Source organism: Meriones unguiculatus, chromosome 14 (assembly GCF_030254825.1).
Source record: "Meriones unguiculatus strain TT.TT164.6M chromosome 14, Bangor_MerUng_6.1, whole genome shotgun sequence".
NCBI classification, from domain to species: Eukaryota; Metazoa; Chordata; class Mammalia; order Rodentia; family Muridae; genus Meriones; species Meriones unguiculatus.
This window is the reverse complement of record NC_083361.1, coordinates 20,260,675-20,279,440: the sequence shown is the minus strand read 5'-3', so window position 1 is coordinate 20,279,440 and position 18,766 is coordinate 20,260,675. Positions and strand designations below refer to the sequence as shown.

The following is an 18,766-nucleotide window of genomic DNA, read 5'->3' as shown; positions in this document are numbered from 1 at the left end:
AATCCTGGCTATCTATACCTCAAATACAAAGGCACATGGATTCACAAAAGAAAGAAGTTGAAAGGTATCACTATTCATAGATGATATGATAGTATACATAAGCAGCCCCAAAAATTGCACCAGAGAAGTCCTGAAGCTGATAAACACCTTCAGAAAAGTGGCTGGATACAGGATTAATTAAAAAAAAATTAGTAGCCTTCCTGTATACAAATTACAAACAAGCTGAGAAAGAAATTAGGGAAACTACACCCTTCAAAATAGCCAAAAATAACATAAAGTATCTAGGGTAACTCTAACTAAGGAAGTCAAAGACCTGTATGACAAGAACTTCGAGTCTCTGAGGAAAGAAATTGAAGAAGATACTGGAAGATAGAAAGATCTACTATGCTCATGCATTGGTAGGACTGACATAATAAAAATGGCCATCTTACCAAAAACAATCTACAGATTCAATACAATCCCCATCAAAATACCAACACAATTTTTCACAAACATTGAAAGAACAATTCTAAACTTTATGGGAAAAAAAAACAACCCAGAATAGTCAAAACAATCCTATGTAATAATAGAATTTCTGGAGGTATCTTGACCTCAAGCTATACTATACTTGACCTCAAGCTATACTACAGAGCAATATTAATATAAACTTCATGGTACTGACATAGAAATAGGCTAGTTGATCAATGAAATCAAATAGAAGACCCAGAAATAAACTCACATACCTATGCACACCTGATTTTTGACAAAGAAGCCACAACCATACAATGGATAAAAGACAGCATCTTCAACAAAGGGTACTGGTCTAACTGGATGTGTACATGTAGAAAAATGAAAAAAGATCCATATATTTATCATCTTGCACAAAACTCAAGTCCAAGTAGATCAGTGACCTCAACATAAAACCAGATACACTAAATCTGTTAGAGGAGAAAGTGGGTAAGAGCCTTGAACTTCTTGCCACAGGAAAAAACTTCCCAAACAGAATACCAACCGCCCAGGCTCTAAGATCAACAATTAATAAATAGGACCTTTTGAAAATGAAAGCCTTCTATAAAGCAAAGGACACTATCAATAGAACAAAATGGTAGTCTATAGATTGGGAAAAGATCTTTACAAATCCTATATCTGACAAAGGGCTAATTTCCAGAATATATAAAGAACTCAAGAAATTAAACCCAACCAACCAAGTAACTCAATTTAAAAAAAATGGGATACAGATCTAAACAGAGAATTATCAGTAGAGGAATCTTGAATAGTGGAGACGTACTTAAAGAAACGCTCAACATCCTTAGTCATCAGGGAAATGCAAATTAAAACAACTCTGAGATTCCATCTTACACCTGTCAGAATGGCCAAGATCAAAATCCCAAGTGACAACACATGCTGGCAAGGATGTGGAGAAAGGGGAACACTCCTCCATTGCTGGTGGGAGTGCAAACTTGCACAACCATTTTTGCAATCAATATGATGCTTTCTCAGAAAACTGGGACTTGACATACTTCAAGACCCAGCTATACCACTCTTGGGCATATATTCAAAAGACACTCCACTATACAACAAGGACATTTGCTCAACTATGTTCATAGCAGCATTATTCCTAATAGACAGAATCTAAAAACAACTTAAATGTCCCTCAGCTGAAGAATGGATGCAGAAATTGTGGTATATTTACACAATGCAATACCATTAAAAACAAGGAAATCATGAAATTTGCAGGCAAATGGATGGAACTAGAAAATGTCATCCTGAGTGAGGTAACACAGATCCAGGAAAATGCACATGGTATATACTCTTTATAAGTGGATTTTAGTCATGTAGTAGAGGATAGACATACTATAATGCACAGACCCCAAGAAGATAATTCCAATAGACACCTTTGGCTTCATGTTAGCCCACTAGTTAGAGAACTGGGAGATATCTCTGACACAGACTATCTTGCCTGCTTTCTGATCACTTCCCCCTGATGGGACTTCTCTACCAAGCCACAGGAAAGGAGAAAAACTCATTCCTCATGTGACTAGATGAGCTGGGGTGTGTGGGTAGGGGGGCTCCCCTATTCTGAGAAATAAGGGAGAAGGGGTGAGGGAAGGAGAGTGGGACTGGGAGGAGAGGAGGGAAGGGCCTATGACTGAGATGTAAGTTGAATTTATTAATAAATTTTTTTTAAAAAATGGAACTAGAAAACATCAGCCTGAGTGAGCTAACCAAGAAGCAGAAAGACACATGTTATATACTTATTTATAAGTAGATATTAGCCATATAATATACAATAAACATACTAAAATCTATAGCTCTAAAGAAGCTAAACAACAAGGAGGACCCTAGGGAAGATGCTTAATCCTCATTCAGAAGGGCAAAAGGATAGACATTGGAAGTAAGAAAAAACAAGGAACAGGAAAGGAGCCTTCCACAGAGGACCTCTGAAGGACTCTACACACCAGGGTTTAGGAGGAGATACTGAGACTCAGAGCTAAACTTTGGGCAGAGTGCCAGAATCCTTATGGAAGAGGAGGGAGATAGAAAGACCTGGAGGGGACAGGAACTCCACAAGGAGAACAACAGAGCCAAAATACTTGGGCCCAGGGGGTCCTGTGGACACCGAGATTCCAACTAAGGACCTTGTATGGAGAGGACCTAGACCCCCTGTTCAGAGCAAGCCCATCCATTGCTCAGTTTCCAAGTGGGTTTCCTAGTAAAGGGTACAGGGGCTGTCTCTGACATGACTCAGTGGCCAGCTCTTTGATCACCTCCCTCTGGGGGATGCAGCCTTGCCAGGCCACAGAGGAAGATGATACAACCAGTCCTGATGAGACCTGATAGGCTAGGGTCAGACAGAAGGGTTCTCCCATAACAGGGGACTAGGGAAAGGGCATAGGGGGAGAAGAGGGAAGGAGCGTAGGACTGAGAGAAGAGGGAGGGAGCTGCAATGGGGATATAAAGTGAATAAATTGTAATAAATAAATAGATAGATAAAATGTAAAATGAAAAATAAATAAAAGAAAGGAAACCAAAGGCCAGTGGCTATGCCTTACTCTGCAAACCACAGTTTTTTGAGGTTGTACATCATGGGGTTCACTATGTGCAAATGCTCCTCATTCCACTTCTTCGAACTCTGGTAGATGTTGTGCCAAGGCACAGGGGCCCGGATAACTCGTTGAGGAAACAAGCGAGGGATGCTCTCGATGAACAGCCTTTTCTTCTCCATCGGGTCCATGAGGATGTAATCCACTAGAATGAAGAAAGACAACAGCCTGTCAGGCAAGGTCTTACACGTCTTGCAGTCCTAGCTTCATACACTCAGGATGGAAATGAGTCTCAGCCCATGTGCATCTGGAAACGCCTCCTTTATTGGCCAGGTCGGGGGGGGTGACTTTATTGGGGAAGCACATTCTTCACTGGAAGGCGTGTGACCTCACAGTGTAGAGGACTTGGATTCTGAGTGTGAGTCCCACTTTTCTTGTGACGGTGCATTGGCATTAGTATTCCATTAGTGATTAATTGACTTCTCTCACCACGATAATTACACAAACATATAAATCAATACGGTAAGCAGCCCCAGATACTTATAAATGGAAATTCAGACGTCAGATGTTTTTTGTTAGGAAGGAAAGATGGGTGAAATCTTTGTTGAGTCACAATTACGCTGCACCATGAAGAATGAATGTGAGTTTATTAAAGGAAGAACACTGGGAGCCGGGGGATGTCTTGTATGGAGGTAAAGTGTCAGACATTCTGCTCAAGACATCTGACTCAGGATGGAAGGGAACAAGAAGCAGCGGGACTCCCATCATTACCCAAGAGCTAATGGGCTGAAAAGGAGCCCAAAGTTACAGATACAAGAGGACAACAGCAGAGAAACAGAGGCACAGCAGCATGAGCTGAAAGCAGGGGTGCTAGGAGTGCGGAGGTCGATGGGACAGTGGAGGGGAAACACAACAGAGAAAAACACGTACGAGAAGGGGCAGGTCTTGAGTTATATTTTGAAGTTTGGGTACCCGGAGTGTAATGTCTGTGCTAGCACATCTGAGTTAGCTGAAGCTTGTCAGTGATGAATCTTGGGCTTTACCCCAGGTGCACAGCTACTAAATCTGCTTCTTAACCAGATCTCTAGGCCCTGAGCATGCCTAGTCAAAGGTGGTCAGTTCAAAGGTAAACATTGATGATAGTGCCTAGGATGGGGAGACATTTTTATTAAAGGTTGCATGGTATTTTGGGGTTAAACTCAGTGGAATCAGGGTGATGATTGATAAACTGGCTATGTGATTGTCAGTTTGATTGGTACACTCTTGGGTGTGTCTGTGAGGATGTTTCCCTGAGGTGACTGGCATGTGAGCCAGTAACTGAGGAAGGAAGACCCGCCTCGGATGCAGATAGAGACCATCTAATAGGATGAAAGCCTGGATAAAACAAAGTCCGAAGGAAGAAGCCGTCAGAGCACACATGCCCTTTCTCCTCTCTCTCTGCTTCCTGGGTAGGAGGAGATGAGCAGCTCTGTGGCCCCTGCTGTGTGACATTCTGCTCCATCACAACCTAAAAGCAACAGAGGCAGCTGATGGTGCTTCAACCTCCGAACCCACAGGCAAAATGAACCATTCCTCCCTTGAATTGTTTTTTTTTTTTCTGGCTGTCTCATCACAGCAACAACAAAGCAGACTGACAAAGTGATGAAAGAAAGACAGTAGTGCCCTCCGTGGAGAAGCTTCTTGGCCGCGTAAGCCCCGCCTTACCGATGCTTTTCATGAGGCTAAAGTAATAGTCACTGTTCATCTCAGACCTAAGCTCAGCTTGAAGGGGTTCAAGGGCTGGAGTTGTCAGCAGCTCTTTAGGAATCAGCTTGCAAATCCGCTCCATCACCTCCTCATCCTCGGGGGAAATCATGTCTTTTCGGATGCCGTTGGTCAAGTAGTAGTAATATCTCTTCCATAAACAAAGAAAGAAGGTGGTCATGGCCCAATGGTTGTATCCTCCTTTTCCACCCACCAGCCAAGCAGCCATTGAGTGGGCAAGCAGCTCCATTCGCAGAGCAGCCATCCACGCCTTTTACTCTTGAGCCCAGTCACTTCACACACATTGTACGTGACAAAGTCGTGGGCAGGTTCTTCTCACCAAAGGAGAAGACAACTGCTCATTTCTGTGCACTTTAGTTTTCTTTAGAAGAGCTGGAGCCCTACACCTCATTAAAAATTCCCCCCTTCCCCCCATTTTCAAAATACATCCACAGGCTCCATTCCGTTCATGATTCGTAGGGTCACAGGAAAAAATACAGAACACAGTCGGCTTACACAAAAGATCTTCACTGTTTATCTGAAATTCAGATTCAACTGAGTGCTCTCCCTTGTTTTGCAAAAATGTGGTCAGCTGTCACAGGCTGCCACGTGGCAAACTATATGCTAGGGGCTCAAGAGCACCAGTTTCTGAGACCTGCGCCTCCACAAGCCCCTCCCCTCAAATAGAAAAAACAAGGACACACATTCAAATCCTCACTCAATGCTTTGGGTGGAGTCTGGACTACAGTATTCTGTTAACATTCCTCAGGTGACTCTGCCACACACTGCTTGGAATCACTGGGGTTATCAAGCTTCGGGAGGCAGGGGAGGGGGATTATGGGGCAGAGGGGCAAATAGGAAAGTACCTCCAGGTCTGACTCAGTTGGTATTTTCTCTTTCCTATCTATTTCCATTTCCTGCTGCAGCATCACATCCATCTGTTGTTCTGGACTCATGGGTCTGCTTCCGGGATGGATCAAGCATGGGTGATTAGGTTTTATATTCAAAGTGGATGAGCATTTGCAGGACACGGGCATCCTGAAAAGTTGATATAGCTCAGCTCTTAGGGGTCCTGTAAAGGCACTGTATTTTTGTCAGCTCTACTTTTCCAATCCAAGGTTTGCGAGGGAAGCCCCTCTCCTTTGTGACATCTAATGTATCCACCTCAGATGCCCCAGATGTGTAACACTTCCCACACCGTAAATACTGGTTTTATTCCATCCATTAACTTACTTTTCTAGGGAGTCTTGAAAGACTGGCAGGGGAATAAGCTACTGAGTATGTGGTCATGCTTTGAAGCCAACAAGAAGAATATGACTTGAATGAGACCAGATTCCATCTGGCTTCCGTCCAATCTCCTCTATCCTATGCCCCGCACCCCCCCCCCCAGTGTCACCTTACCCAGAAGCATCGTCCTTGAATTTGGAGGAGAACTTCATTTTCTTCTTGGTGGGCTCTGATGAGGATGTTTTAGGCCCTGTGGAGGGTGGAGGAAGAAAGACAGGGATGGGAAGCCTTGGGTCATTCTCGGTCTGCAGGGATGTGACCCTTGGGGATAGTCTTGGAGGAACAATAAAGGGAGCGGACATGGTGGGGTGTGGTGAGGTAGAGTATGTGGGCTCTAGGTACCTGCGTGGCTCTAAAGGAGTCACTTAATTACTCCCGGTCTCAGCTTTCCCAGTTCTAAAATGGGGAAGAGTGTGCCTTCCAGTCACCCATATATTTAACAACTACTACCATTTTCCCCCTCAATTCACAGCCCAACACTGCATGTTCTATTTTCTGAGCATCAGTCATATTATTACGTAAAACTTGTCATAAAGTAGACTCAGGCTTTTATGTTTAGTGAATTTTTTTAAAAGGAAATTTATATGACATTCACAAATTAAAAACCACTATCATCTATAATGAGTACATGATACTTGCAAATTCACTTGCAATAAATAGAAGCCAACTGCAGATAAATTCAATACTTGATATAAAAATAATTTTAGTAAATTTCAGCTAGAGATCATTACTTGGTAAAGGCATTAGCCTTAAGAAATTAAATATATCATGGAAATGTTAAAGGCACACTCCTACTAAAGTGACATTTTGAGAGAACTGGGATTAGATGCCCTTATAAAAAGAGAACTCCCTGGGAGATCATTTGATTTCTTCCAATATAAAAAGTTACTATGCAGCCACTCCTGATGAGATCTGATAGACTAAGATCAGAAGGAAGGAGAGGAGGACCTCCCCTATCAGTGGACTTGGGGAGGGGCATGTGTGAAGAAGGGGGTAGGAGGGTTGGATCAGGAGGGGAGGAGAGAGGGGCTTATGGGGGGATACAAAGTGAATAAAGTGTAATTAATAAAAATAAAAAAAAGTTTTGCTTTAAAAAGAGAAAAAATGTAAAAAAAAAAGTTACTGTGAGAATACAGCAATCTCTTTATGGAGTGAGAAACAGCGATCCTGAGTGAGGTAACCCAGACACAAGCAGACAAAGATTGCATGCTGTGTCTATTCATTTTTAAGTCTCAATAACTGTGTTTCCATTCAAATAACCACAGAGGTTAGGTAGCTATAAGGGCACGGGGGTGGGGGAAGGCATCTTTTAAGGAGGGGCAAATGGAATGCAGTGGTCTGAATAGATGAAGAGGAAACTAGTAGAGAAGTATCCACTGGAGAGGGGATGGAAGGCATGCTAAAGGAGGGAATATGGAGAGGGACGGTACTAAAGGACTTTTGAAAGGCCGTATGGAAGCTACTACTGTAGAAGCTTCCTAAAATATCTATGAAAGAAACGTAAAAGGAGTCACCATATAACGGAAGATACCATATCCCAAGTACGCATCTTCTGCCACAAATAAACTCTACGATGCTAGGAATGGGTTGTATCTTGTTGAGTTTTTGACCAAAGGGGGCCTGTAGACCCCTCCAAATAGTGCAGGCTTTTGCCAAGGCTACTGGTTATTCTCCGCAACCTGAAGGTAAAGCTCCTGTGCTGAGGACGGTACTTACTTAAGTCATCAAACATTGAGAAATGAAGCTGGTGCCCAACTAGAAGTTTAGGCCCTACTGACTAGTGTTCAAGTTACTCTACACAAGGAGAAAATGCCATCGTCCAAACCTTGCGACATATCACAGAAACCTGCCTGCAAGATCTACGGGTGTAGTGATGATGGCACAAATATGACAGTAATAACCGACCACTTTAAAAATGGATTAAAGGTCCACTCTATGAGACGGACCCCATACCTGACACTACTATAGTGGACAAGAACGTGGAACTAGCTAGGTCATGGGCCCTAGGGGAAAGCACATCAGTAAAAAGACTTCTAAAGACAGGTTGCCGTCCCCGTAGAGGAGTGCCTTTCTCAGCCCTCACAAGGGAAGCTTCTTCTTGCACTAGATGGTAATTAATACAGAGACTCACAACGGGACAATGTGCAAAGAGTGAGAGAGAACAGTCAGTCCTAAATTGGTTGTTTTAATCAGACCTCTAGCCTCAGTGATCGGGGATCTAGGTAAAAGAGGAGTTCCAAAAGATTACAAGAACCAGTAGGGATGGAAGACACACAAGGAAACAGGATCTTCCAGACACCTCAGGACTGAAGCACATAAGGACTCTGGGGACTGAGACCCAGTAGGTTCAAACCAGAAAAGTCGCAGCATTAAAAGGGGGAGTGGATGCAGGGTCCCACTCTCATCAGGTATCTGTTTGCTGGTACTTGCTGGGAAAGGGAAAATCAGTCTTCTACAAAGGACTGTCACTGGACTGTCACACCCCAAGGAAACACTCCAAGCTCCATGCCCAGGAGTAGCTGGCTAACACAAGACAGACCGCATGGTTTTTGTTGTTTTGTGGGTTTTCTTTTCATTTTTGTTTTTCTTGCTGCTGTGTGTATGTGTGTGCTCTTTGTTCTATTATTTTTTGTCTTTTTTATTTTTTTATTTTTTGAGAGAGAAAGAAAATAGTTGGAAGGGTATGGAGGTAAGGAGGATATGGAAGGTGTTAGGGAAGGGCAAATGCTCAAGATGTAAAAAAAAAAATTTAATAAAAAGAAAAAAAGAGTGCAGCAACTTCTAAACTAGAATGAATCCTCTTCACGTACTGAATTTGTTGCCTTTTTTGGACTCAGATGTTCCAATTTCCAGAATGTGATTAAAATATTTCTGTTGTTTATAAGTTACCCAGAGTATGTATTTTGTCACGGAAACTCAAGCAGACATAAACAAGAATCATGGTATTAGCAATTAGAACATCAAACCCAAGTTTCTAGGTGTGACCTCATACACTGGGTATTTAATGTTTGCTCTATGTCCTTTAAACATGAATGTGAAAAGATAACATCCTAGATACACACATGTATATTCGATCAACAAGCAACGCTGATAAAGACTGTTTCAAGGAATCCTCCAAATGATATTCGCAGGGTTAAGAACATAAAAACAGAATGAAAAATTAGGGAAAAATCACAATAAAACCTATTAGAAATCTGAAAATGGAAAGATGTTGCCATCTCTGCTGGTTAGTTTTAACTGTCAGTTTGACACTCCCTAGAATCACTGGGGAGGTTGGCCAGTGACAATCCTTGTCTGTGAGGATTGTCTTGATTGTTAAGTGGGGTGGGAAGACGAGCCCTGAAGGTGGACCACCTGTGTCCTGACCTGTATAAGAGTAAACAAGCCGAGTGTGCATCAGGCAAAGATTCATATTTATTCTTTCTTTGACTGGAAATGTGATGCTGTTAGTTCCTGCCTTAACTTCCCAATCACTATGGGTGGTAATCTGCAGTTATAGGCCAAATATTTCTTTTCCTTCTCTATGTTCTCTTGTTCAGGGTGCTTAAACACAGAAACAAAAATAAGAGTAGGACATGCACTGTTGTAGGTGGTGATTAATATTTACTCTTGATATGTCTTCTGGTAAAGCTGCGGTTAGTTAATCCTAAACAGCTGTATACCCAAATCACCACACAGAGACTGGGATTTATTTAATTAACCTAGATCACAATGCTGGGCAATAGATAACTCCATCCTAAACCTCCAAGCCCTCATAGTTTCCTAACATTCAGATTTTACCCATTGTACTTGATTTTAGTGAAATCTTAGGTCCGGTTCATTCTCCATATTGTTCCAAGACCTCTCCTCCAGCCTTGCTCCTCTAGCTCTCTCCTGCCCTTCTCTCATCTTCCTGTCCTCTGGCTCCTCCCTTTCTTCCTGCTTCCTTTCCATTGCTCAATATTGTGGCTTGTTGCTTTATTTTGGCATGTTTACACAAAGTTGAGACAGGTGATGCATCACAATGCAATGTCTGGATTGAGAGTGGGGAAGAGAAATCAGCATTTGAATGAGCAAGGGTAAAGTGTATACATTCCAAAAGAACACTATACCAATAATGCACAAATACCAAACAAACAAACAAACAAACAAAAACAACAGTACTTTTTAGACATGATGCACTCAATATGAGCAGAGTTGAAGATAAAATTGGTGAGTTGGAAGATAACAGCTGAGGGTTTCCCTTATAACACAGAGGGGAAAATAGGAAATATGAAAGGGTTTGAGACAAAGAGCAGACCGAGTGACTCCAAAATATATTTAACAAAAGTTACAAAAGAGTTCTGTAAGCAAATACATGTTTATTTGGTGGGATGAAGTACATTTATGTCTGGAAGATGGTGTGGTAAACAGTTTCCAAAATGCATGCCTCCCATGATCCCTACTCCCTGATGACTTTGACATGAGCTGACATAGTGATTCATTTTTTAACAGACTATGATAAAAAGTCATCAGTTCTAAGGTTAATTTTCAAAAATTTCCTGTGGTTTGTGATGTGCTAGCTCTGCCTTGCTCCCTCTCTTACTGCTTCCCATGGAAGTCAGAAGCTAAGGTGTAGGCTACCCTATGCAGGGTCACATGGCAAGGCAATGATAATGATGACCAATGGTCAATAAGAACTCAAGAGTGTGCATGAGCCTAGAAGAGGATCCTTCCCTGTGTATTTGGATGGCTACAGCCTTGATTGTCACCTTGATTGCATGATTGTGAGAGGTCTTGAGCTTGAACTACCCAAATAAACCAATTACAGAGGTCTGACATGTAGAAACAGAGATGATGAGAAATAGAATTTGCTTGAAGTCATGACATTTTGGGTTAATCTGTGATGTAGCCATCAGTAGTGTAAGCACATTAAACAGTGCTAATGTTTGCAAATGATGCACAAGCTTTAGCCACTACAACAATTACAACTTCATAGTGGAGAAAGTGAGGCTCTAAGAAGCTATTCAAGATTAGGTTCAGCCAAGGGCAGAGCCAGGATGAAAACCTAGGAGTAGAATTTCACTTCACAGCCCTATTCTGCACACACACACACACACACACACACACACACATAGGATGTCGTCACAAGTACCTAATGATGTCCCTTGACTGCTCGTGTTTTTAGAGCTGTTGATGGTAGATGGTTGGTAGAATTTCGGCAGGTCTTTCAGCTTCAAGTCCCGGGCCGTCAAGGAATAGTTGTTGCCAATGGAGTCGCTGGGTCCACGATGTTGGTCCTGTTCTTTGAAGGGCACAGCGAGGGTCCAGGATGTGTGTTGCATCAGGGGGGGATAGAAACTGTGTGACATGATGGTCTGTGAGGGGAATAATGTAAAGGAGACATAGTCAGAGACGTCTGTTTGAGTGTGGGCTCTGCCCCCACCAAGATGGAGTTTCAAATGCTGTATGCTGTTTCTACCTTCCACACAGCCCAGGGAAATGCTTTGTGCATGGCTACTTCCCAGCCCAGTGGAAGATTTCTGAAGCCAAGGAAAACAGCAGGCATTCAACAACCAAGAGTTAGGTGACAGTATGCTTTTTTTATTCTCTATGGACATGGTAAAAGGCATGTAACTACTCTCATTTTACAAGTGGAGATGCTGAAATGGAGTTTCTGTAACGTAGTGGGTAAGTGGCAAGGTTGGATGCAAACACATCTTCTTTCAAACACAAACCTCTTTATCTCCTGCTGCTGTAGTGTCTTCTGATGACAAAATGGTGAGAGCTATTAATCCCACTTCCCAAGACTCTGTGAACTCACTGGAACCTGACAAATACCTCCACAGATCTTCTCCCTGAGTGGAAGAGCTGGCAGCCTCAGATACTAACCTGGTAGAGTTCAGATGGCTCCTCACTTGCAGACACAGGCAGAGGTGGCAGCTCTGGCCGTCCCTGGGGGTGGCTCATGTGATGTATGGGGTCTCTTTTGTCAATCTGTGGGGAATGGAAACAAAGGTACTCTTGAGGAATTAGGAGAGATTTCTGGACCTCTGGAGAGAGTGAAAACCACAGAGATTCCCATTTGTTTTATGCACACAGTACTTTGAAGGCCCCTGCTTCCATTATTCATGAATGTTTCCATTTAAATCACTAGTCTGTCTCTTGTCCAGCACCTCATCTGGGGCTTTTTCTCTACAGTCTGTTTATCTTCCTACCCCACAGCAAAACCCTAAGTTTTGAGTGTGCCTCCTACCCAACCCTGGGTAGGATTAAAAGTGAACTTTTTAATTTTCAGTCATTTATTATTGGTATTACTGAGTATGGTGTGTGTGTCTCTATGTGTGTGTGAATGGTTTGTCTGTGAGTGTGTGCGCCACGTGTCCTGTGTTGTAAATCAGTGGACAATTTTGTTGCATTGACACTCTCCTTCCACCTCTATGTGAATTTTGGGATTGAACCCACATTGCCAGGCTGGCAGGACAAGTTCCTTTACCTGCTAAGTCATCTTATCAGGCCCCCAAAGCGGAGAGCTTTTTAAAAGTTCACTCTTGCAAATTTCACATATACAAAGTTTTTGATTAAAAACATACCCAAGCAATGGCTTGGCATCTTATGTATGTTTAACAAGCGTGTAAGCAACTGTGATTCCTGTGAAAAACATGGATGTGAGAGTCACCCTTTCAACAGCGAGTTCACTGAGAGCTCCAGATGGGTGTGAACTTCCCTCTCCCACAGTTACTCTCAATTCCCACGTGCCTCTCCTGAACAAAGCTGGGACTGGCGGTAGGTTGTAGAGCAGTGTGTGAGGTGTTTGTCTGAAGACTCAGCCCCTTAACGCAAGACAAGCATTTCATCCGAGGCTGTGATAGACACTTCAGTTTGTTCCATTCCTGGGGAGAAACTGCCGTATTGATGGCAGGGCCGGGGGTGGGGGTGGAGAGGTTCTGTTGTTCTTCGCTTTCAAGATGATTTGAAAGATTTTCAAAAGGCCAGTTCAAAAGGCAGGTTCTGACTTTAGTCCTAGAATTTGAGTTTGGTCTAGCTCTGGGGTAAGATGAGACATTGTGATAGAGAGACCTTGTTTACTCGGGTATGCAAGATTGCTGGTGCGGGCTGGGATGGAAGAAGAGATTGGACCCCTATTAGACACAGATCACCAAGCCTAAATTATCACCCCTGACTGATAACCTCTAATCTCCATCAACTCCCTGGAGCTCCTGTATCATTGAGTAAGAAACATTGTCTACCCAAACTCCAAATGATTGTATGTAAGGCATGCACAACTTTCAAGAACTTTTTTTGGTAGCCCATTCTAGCTGATCACATCAAGACCCAGAATGGTGGGTACCATGGCCCAGACACATAAGAGGCAGACCTGGCTTCTAGGGCAGTAGCTTTTAAATGTGCATCATTCTTTGCCCTAGAAATGTCGGGGATGGCAAGAACACCTTACATGGCAAGTTAGAAAGGTCATGGGCCCCCAAATTAAACGAGAACAGGAAACATTATGATGATAGATGTACTTTAAGTGTGAAGACTTTGAAAATGTGGAGTGGATTCCCTGATCTCGCAGCTTAATTCAGTGTTTCTCCAAAGGCTGCTACCACTGGTGGGCCAATGGGTACTTCTTCAGAGTAGGGCTGCTTGGCCCCTCCCCAAGCCTGATGCTCTTGAGAACCAATGCCCTTGTTGTTTTCATCTTACAGAACTTGGTATACCAACTTTTTGTTGTTGTTGTTGTTGTTGAATGATTGCTTTTTTTTTTTTTTGAGGTGGGGTTCATAACCCAGGCTGGCCTCAAACTCAAAATGCTCCTCTCCACTTCTGAAGTGTTGGGGTTCCAATCATGAACCATTATACCCAGCTTTAATGTGCTCATCTAAATCACTGGCTGCTTCTTCTTCTTGGCCTCAACTTCAGTGATCTGAGAGCTAACCAGTTATCTCCAAGAATTCCCTCTTTTCTGACTGAAATCCATGCCACCATCTGCCTGCATCAATGTGGGGAATAAAAAGCGGAGGGGGGAAGTCCCAGAATTAACTGGAAAATAGCCTTGTCATCCAAAGAAGATACAATACTATCCAAAGAAGAGTGTGACAGGGGTATATTCAAGGATATGAAAATATTATTTCTTTCAAGGTCCCAGCTATAAGGCCACATATCTATGAATAGGTTAGGGTTGTCGGCATTGTGTCTTAGCATGCAAGAAGAATTTGCGGTCAGTGGAAATCTCTCTTTTGGCCTAGATTTTAAAATCTGTTTTAAATAAAAACTTCATTAAAAGAGCAACAAAAACACCACCAAACCAGAACATCTTGAGTAGGTTACAACACCAGCAGGAATGAGCCGTTAAAACCATAAGCCCCAAGCTTGTGAAATCAAGGAAGACGAAGACGTTAACGTTATCTGGGAGGGGTCTCACTGATTGTGTTTCTGCTCAGCATGGGGTAAACCTGATTCCAGTGCCAATAGCACCTGGAAAGTTAATCCTCCCACCAGAAGAAAGCAAAATAGAGTCCTGGTTGGAAAGCCTGCTCTACTCCAATTTCAATCCGTGTGACACAGTGTGACTGATCCTAGCCCCTGGCTCCGGACAGGAGACCAATCAGATGGCTCCATCCTCCTGTCCACACAATTTGGCTAGAGGATGGCATGTGAGCCAAGCATTTGACCAGAGTATCCCTTCATACGTTCGCCAGAGCTACAGAGAAAGGCTCACCCTCTGTCATTAGTGTCATTAACTGAGGGGAGGTTCATGCCCAGAGCTCTAACAGTTATCTCTGCCTGTCATGGGGAATGTGGGCCCTAAAATAAAGCAAAATAGAAGCCAGAGAAGTCATAAGAAGGAAAAGCATCTCTGTGACATCACCGGGAACCTTGTGTCCTAACTTGGACATCTTAGTTGCCAGAACCTATACTTTTTGTTTTTGTTTTTGAGGTGTGGAGCACACAAAATTACACATCTGTCTTTCCAACCTGGCAAAGGGTCAGTCTAGTGACAGACAAGATACTTATTCTAAGCATCCTGTCTCAACTGTATGTAAACCGGCCAAAATAAAACAACTAGCCACAATGTTGTACAATGGGAGGAGCCACAGGACAGGAAATGAGTGGGAGGAGCTAGAGGGCAGGAAATAAGTGGGAGAAGGGGCGAGAGGAGAGCTAGGAGAACGGAGCTGGAGGAGAGATCTTGGAACTACATGGAGAGATGGCCTGGACCTAAGATATCACTAAAAGCATGTATAATGTGGGAAATCTAAATGTTAGGAAACTATAAGGGCTTGGAGGTTTAGGATGGAGTAACTATTGCCCAGCATTGTGTTCTAGGTTAACTAAATAAACTCAGTCTCTGTGTGGTGATTTGGGTATACAGCTATTTAGGACTAACAGCAGCATTACCGGAAGATAAATCAATAGTAAATGTTAATTGCTAACTACAACACTCCACCATGGCACTCCAAATCTGGATCAACACCTTTGAGGGTGAGGGCCAGGACTCTGATTTCTGGTAAGGTTCTTATTGTTGTTCTGAGACCATATAGTCCAGATTGTCCTGGAACGAACAATCTTCCTGCTTCGCCGACCCCCAACCTCAAGTGTTAACATTACAGGTGTGTACCTCCATGCCTGGATGGTTTTTAATAGTTTTTAATATAAAAATAATTTTTAATTAGCAATGTATGTGCAGGTGTGCATGCCCGTGTACGGGCAGAAGCTAGAACAGATGTCAAATGTCTTATTCTATTACTGTTCATCTTATTCCCTTAAGACTGGGTTCACCACTGAACCTGGAACAAGCCTCAGTGATTCCCCAGTCTCGGGACCCTCAGCCCCCACCCGGTGAAGGGGTCTCAGCTGCATGCTTCCATGCCCATTTTAACCTAGGGTATGAATTCAAGTCCTCATGCTTGTCCAGCAAGGGCTCTTATCCACCGAGCTATCATCTCCCCAGTCCCAAAGACTCTGTCAGAATAGGCCCCAGAATACTCTGCTGCGCAGTCCAAGGCGGGAGCTGCCTGCTGGAGCTTGTGGCCTAACGGCATTGGAAGGGAAAGGACAATAGGGCTGCACTTCTAACACACTTCAGCTTAGAATTTCAAGATGAGATTAACATCCTTTGTAGGTCAAAGGGATCTAACATGGCAGTCTCTCTGCGCAAAATGCCCCTCCTCTCACACACCCTCAGTTCCCTGCATGCTGAAGACACAGGTACAGGAAAACACCCCCTAAACCTCACACCCACCTTTTGCCCTGAGCAGCAATTGGTGTAGTTCATGGTGCCGGTACTAACTGTGCCTATTAGAGAAAGAATGAAGAGCTCTCAGCTTCTCCGGGGGTCAGCCTCTCCCGTGCAGCTCCTCTGAAATCTGTGACTCCTTTTAGCAGAATGGGATGACTCCCGCAGCGGAGCTTTCAGACACTCTGGAAGCTCTGATGCAGAGCTGTCTCTCTGAGGTCATAGAGCAGTATCCCTGGGAGTCTCGGGCAGAAAGGAAGACTTAGGAAGGGCCCACAGCGATGAGGTAGCATGGTGTTCTTCCGGAAGCCCTCCTCTCCTCCCCACTCCTTGCGGTATTACTTCTTCTCCTTTCAGTAGTTTCTTGGAACTTCCCAGAGCACACTGAAGTCTCTGTAGAGGACAAAACTGAAGCACAGTTACATGCTAATATGAAGAAGAGGGTGGACTCCCTATCCCAGATAACACCCCTGGGAGCCTAGGCTCCTCTCCCTCTCCCCTGACCAGTTTTAATAGTCATGGAGCTTGTATCCAAGCTCAGTGGTGGGTAACCAGGCGTAAGTGACTGTTGCTAGGAGGAGAAGCCTCTTCTATGCTTAAGCACAAGACTGGGCTTGACCTGCTGGCTCCTGAGGAGGCTGAGCTGGGCAGCAGGAAGTATCAGTGACAGAAGGGAGATGGCAGTATTTAGTAACGGCCCAGGAATGTAGCAATAGGAGATCTTGACCTGGGGGAGGAGGTCTAAAGGCCCAGGCTGGTGCTGAGTTGGAGTGGTCTCACTCAGACCCTGCACTTCCCACTAAGCGATGTGCAGCTTGAAGAAACCCCTTCATGTCTTTGAATGTGTCAGCTTTCATGTAATAAATCCTGGTAATATCGTGAGCACCCACCCCAGGGTTCAATCGGAAGATACATTTAGAACAGTTTGCACACTGTAAACTCATCCTAACTTGCCTCAAACTTTCAAACACACACACACTGAGAGTGTGTCTGAAGAAAACCTTGAACTAGTGATCATCATTTCCAGCTCCTAAGTGCCGTGAGTACTGGTGTGGACCACCGTCCTCAGTTTACTCAATACTGGAGACCAGCCCAATGCATGATAGGCAGACATTCTACCAGCCGAGCTGCACACCTGGCCCTTTCCCAACTTCCCCACTGTAGTATTGCATCTTGAGACCTTGCTCTGTCCTGAGTCATTTGGGATAGTTTTGTCATTCAGTGTAACATAGGCTCCTTATGAATGTTATGGCTAGTACCAATGTGATAGTCACAGGCGCATGAGTATACACACACACACACACACACACACATTTGCTCTCACAGACACGTACCCAAGGTTCCCCACTGCACCATCTGCTGCTTTGAAAATTCTTCTAAAAACCAAGTTAGACTTATTAAGCTCTTTCAAGATGCTATGGTGCGTGTCTGTCTCTTCATCGAGTATTTCCCTTAATTCCATGATGCTCCCATATTCTGCATGAGGAAAACAAAACAGACAGATAGTTTTCCAAACTTGGCTTTGCTTAATCAGAGTGGATACAACATGAAACTTTTTTTTTTTTAACTCTTCTTTCCACCGAGGAACTGCCCAGGGCATAAATGTTTTTTCAGCCCTGCTGAAAAGCACCAAAGCATTTCTGTTTCTTTTCTCTCACTTTATGCTCAAGATTCTCCTCCCTAAACTTCAAAATAACCCTGACCTCCCTCATTCCTGATGCTAATCTCTCTTACCATAAAGTGCATAGAGGGTCTAACTGTAGCTCAAGTGTGGCAGAACGCTGGCCTGGCTCATGTGTGGTTCAGATTTGCTCTCCGGCACACACACAAAGTGTATAGAGTCAGGCCTTTGTATCAGTGAACTGTACATCTGAGAGACTCCCAGATGTGTGTGAAGAGTAGAAAGAGACTAGCATGGTTGCTAATGGGCCCATGGCCTCCTGGGTAAGGAGACAAGCTCTTGTCTGAAATGTAATGCACTTTAAAATCTGGCTGTGCTCAAAGGCGTTAAAACAACAAGACCTTCTGTTGCGGTCACGGGTCTTCTGGAGTTCTGCCCACCACATAAGGGCATCCTCTCGCAATCTTCTCAACAATACAAGAGAAAAGTCTCATTCTCCCCATTTTTTTTCTGTTTGGGAAACATAAAAATCTAGCCAAACTAAACTAACCAGCTAGCTCACCAACCAATCTGCATAGAGTCAGTCCAATAGGTCAACAGCAGAGCTGGGACTTGGATGTGGTTATGGAAACTGCTCATTGCTACAGCTAAAAGCCTATGTGTAGACTGAGGAATGATATCTAGGCTGGGCTAAAAGTGAGACCCTGTCTGCAAAGGAGAAAAGGGAGAGGGAGACAGAAAGTGAGAGAGGAAAATGGAAGGAGAGGGGGAGGATAAGAAGGAGAGAGGACTAACCCCTCAGGACACCTCACCTGAAGGAGAGTTGGCAGAATTGTCTGTTTAGTCTCAAGAAAGGATGTCAACCTTAGGACCCCCATTGTCCTCATTGCCTCC

The 18,766-nt window shown here is 43.7% G+C and overlaps 1 protein-coding gene across 1 annotated transcript in view; it reads right to left on the bottom strand.

The window, feature by feature from the left end:
• Nucleotides 1–16,545, bottom strand: part of Dnah3 (dynein axonemal heavy chain 3) — a 167,569-nt gene extending 151,024 nt beyond the window's left edge. Inside the window, exons 1-7 of the mRNA XM_060366203.1 lie at nucleotides 16,258–16,545; nucleotides 11,904–12,008; nucleotides 11,167–11,389; nucleotides 6,168–6,243; nucleotides 5,633–5,804; nucleotides 4,728–4,917; nucleotides 3,033–3,228 (exon numbers count right to left, since the gene is read on the bottom strand). Coding sequence (XP_060222186.1) covers nucleotides 3,033–3,228; nucleotides 4,728–4,917; nucleotides 5,633–5,804; nucleotides 6,168–6,243; nucleotides 11,167–11,389; nucleotides 11,904–12,008; nucleotides 16,258–16,290 — 995 coding nt within the window. The 5' untranslated portion in view covers nucleotides 16,291–16,545. The remainder of the gene's footprint in view (nucleotides 1–3,032; nucleotides 3,229–4,727; nucleotides 4,918–5,632; nucleotides 5,805–6,167; nucleotides 6,244–11,166; nucleotides 11,390–11,903; nucleotides 12,009–16,257) is intronic.
• Nucleotides 16,546–18,766: the final 2,221 nt, after the last annotated feature.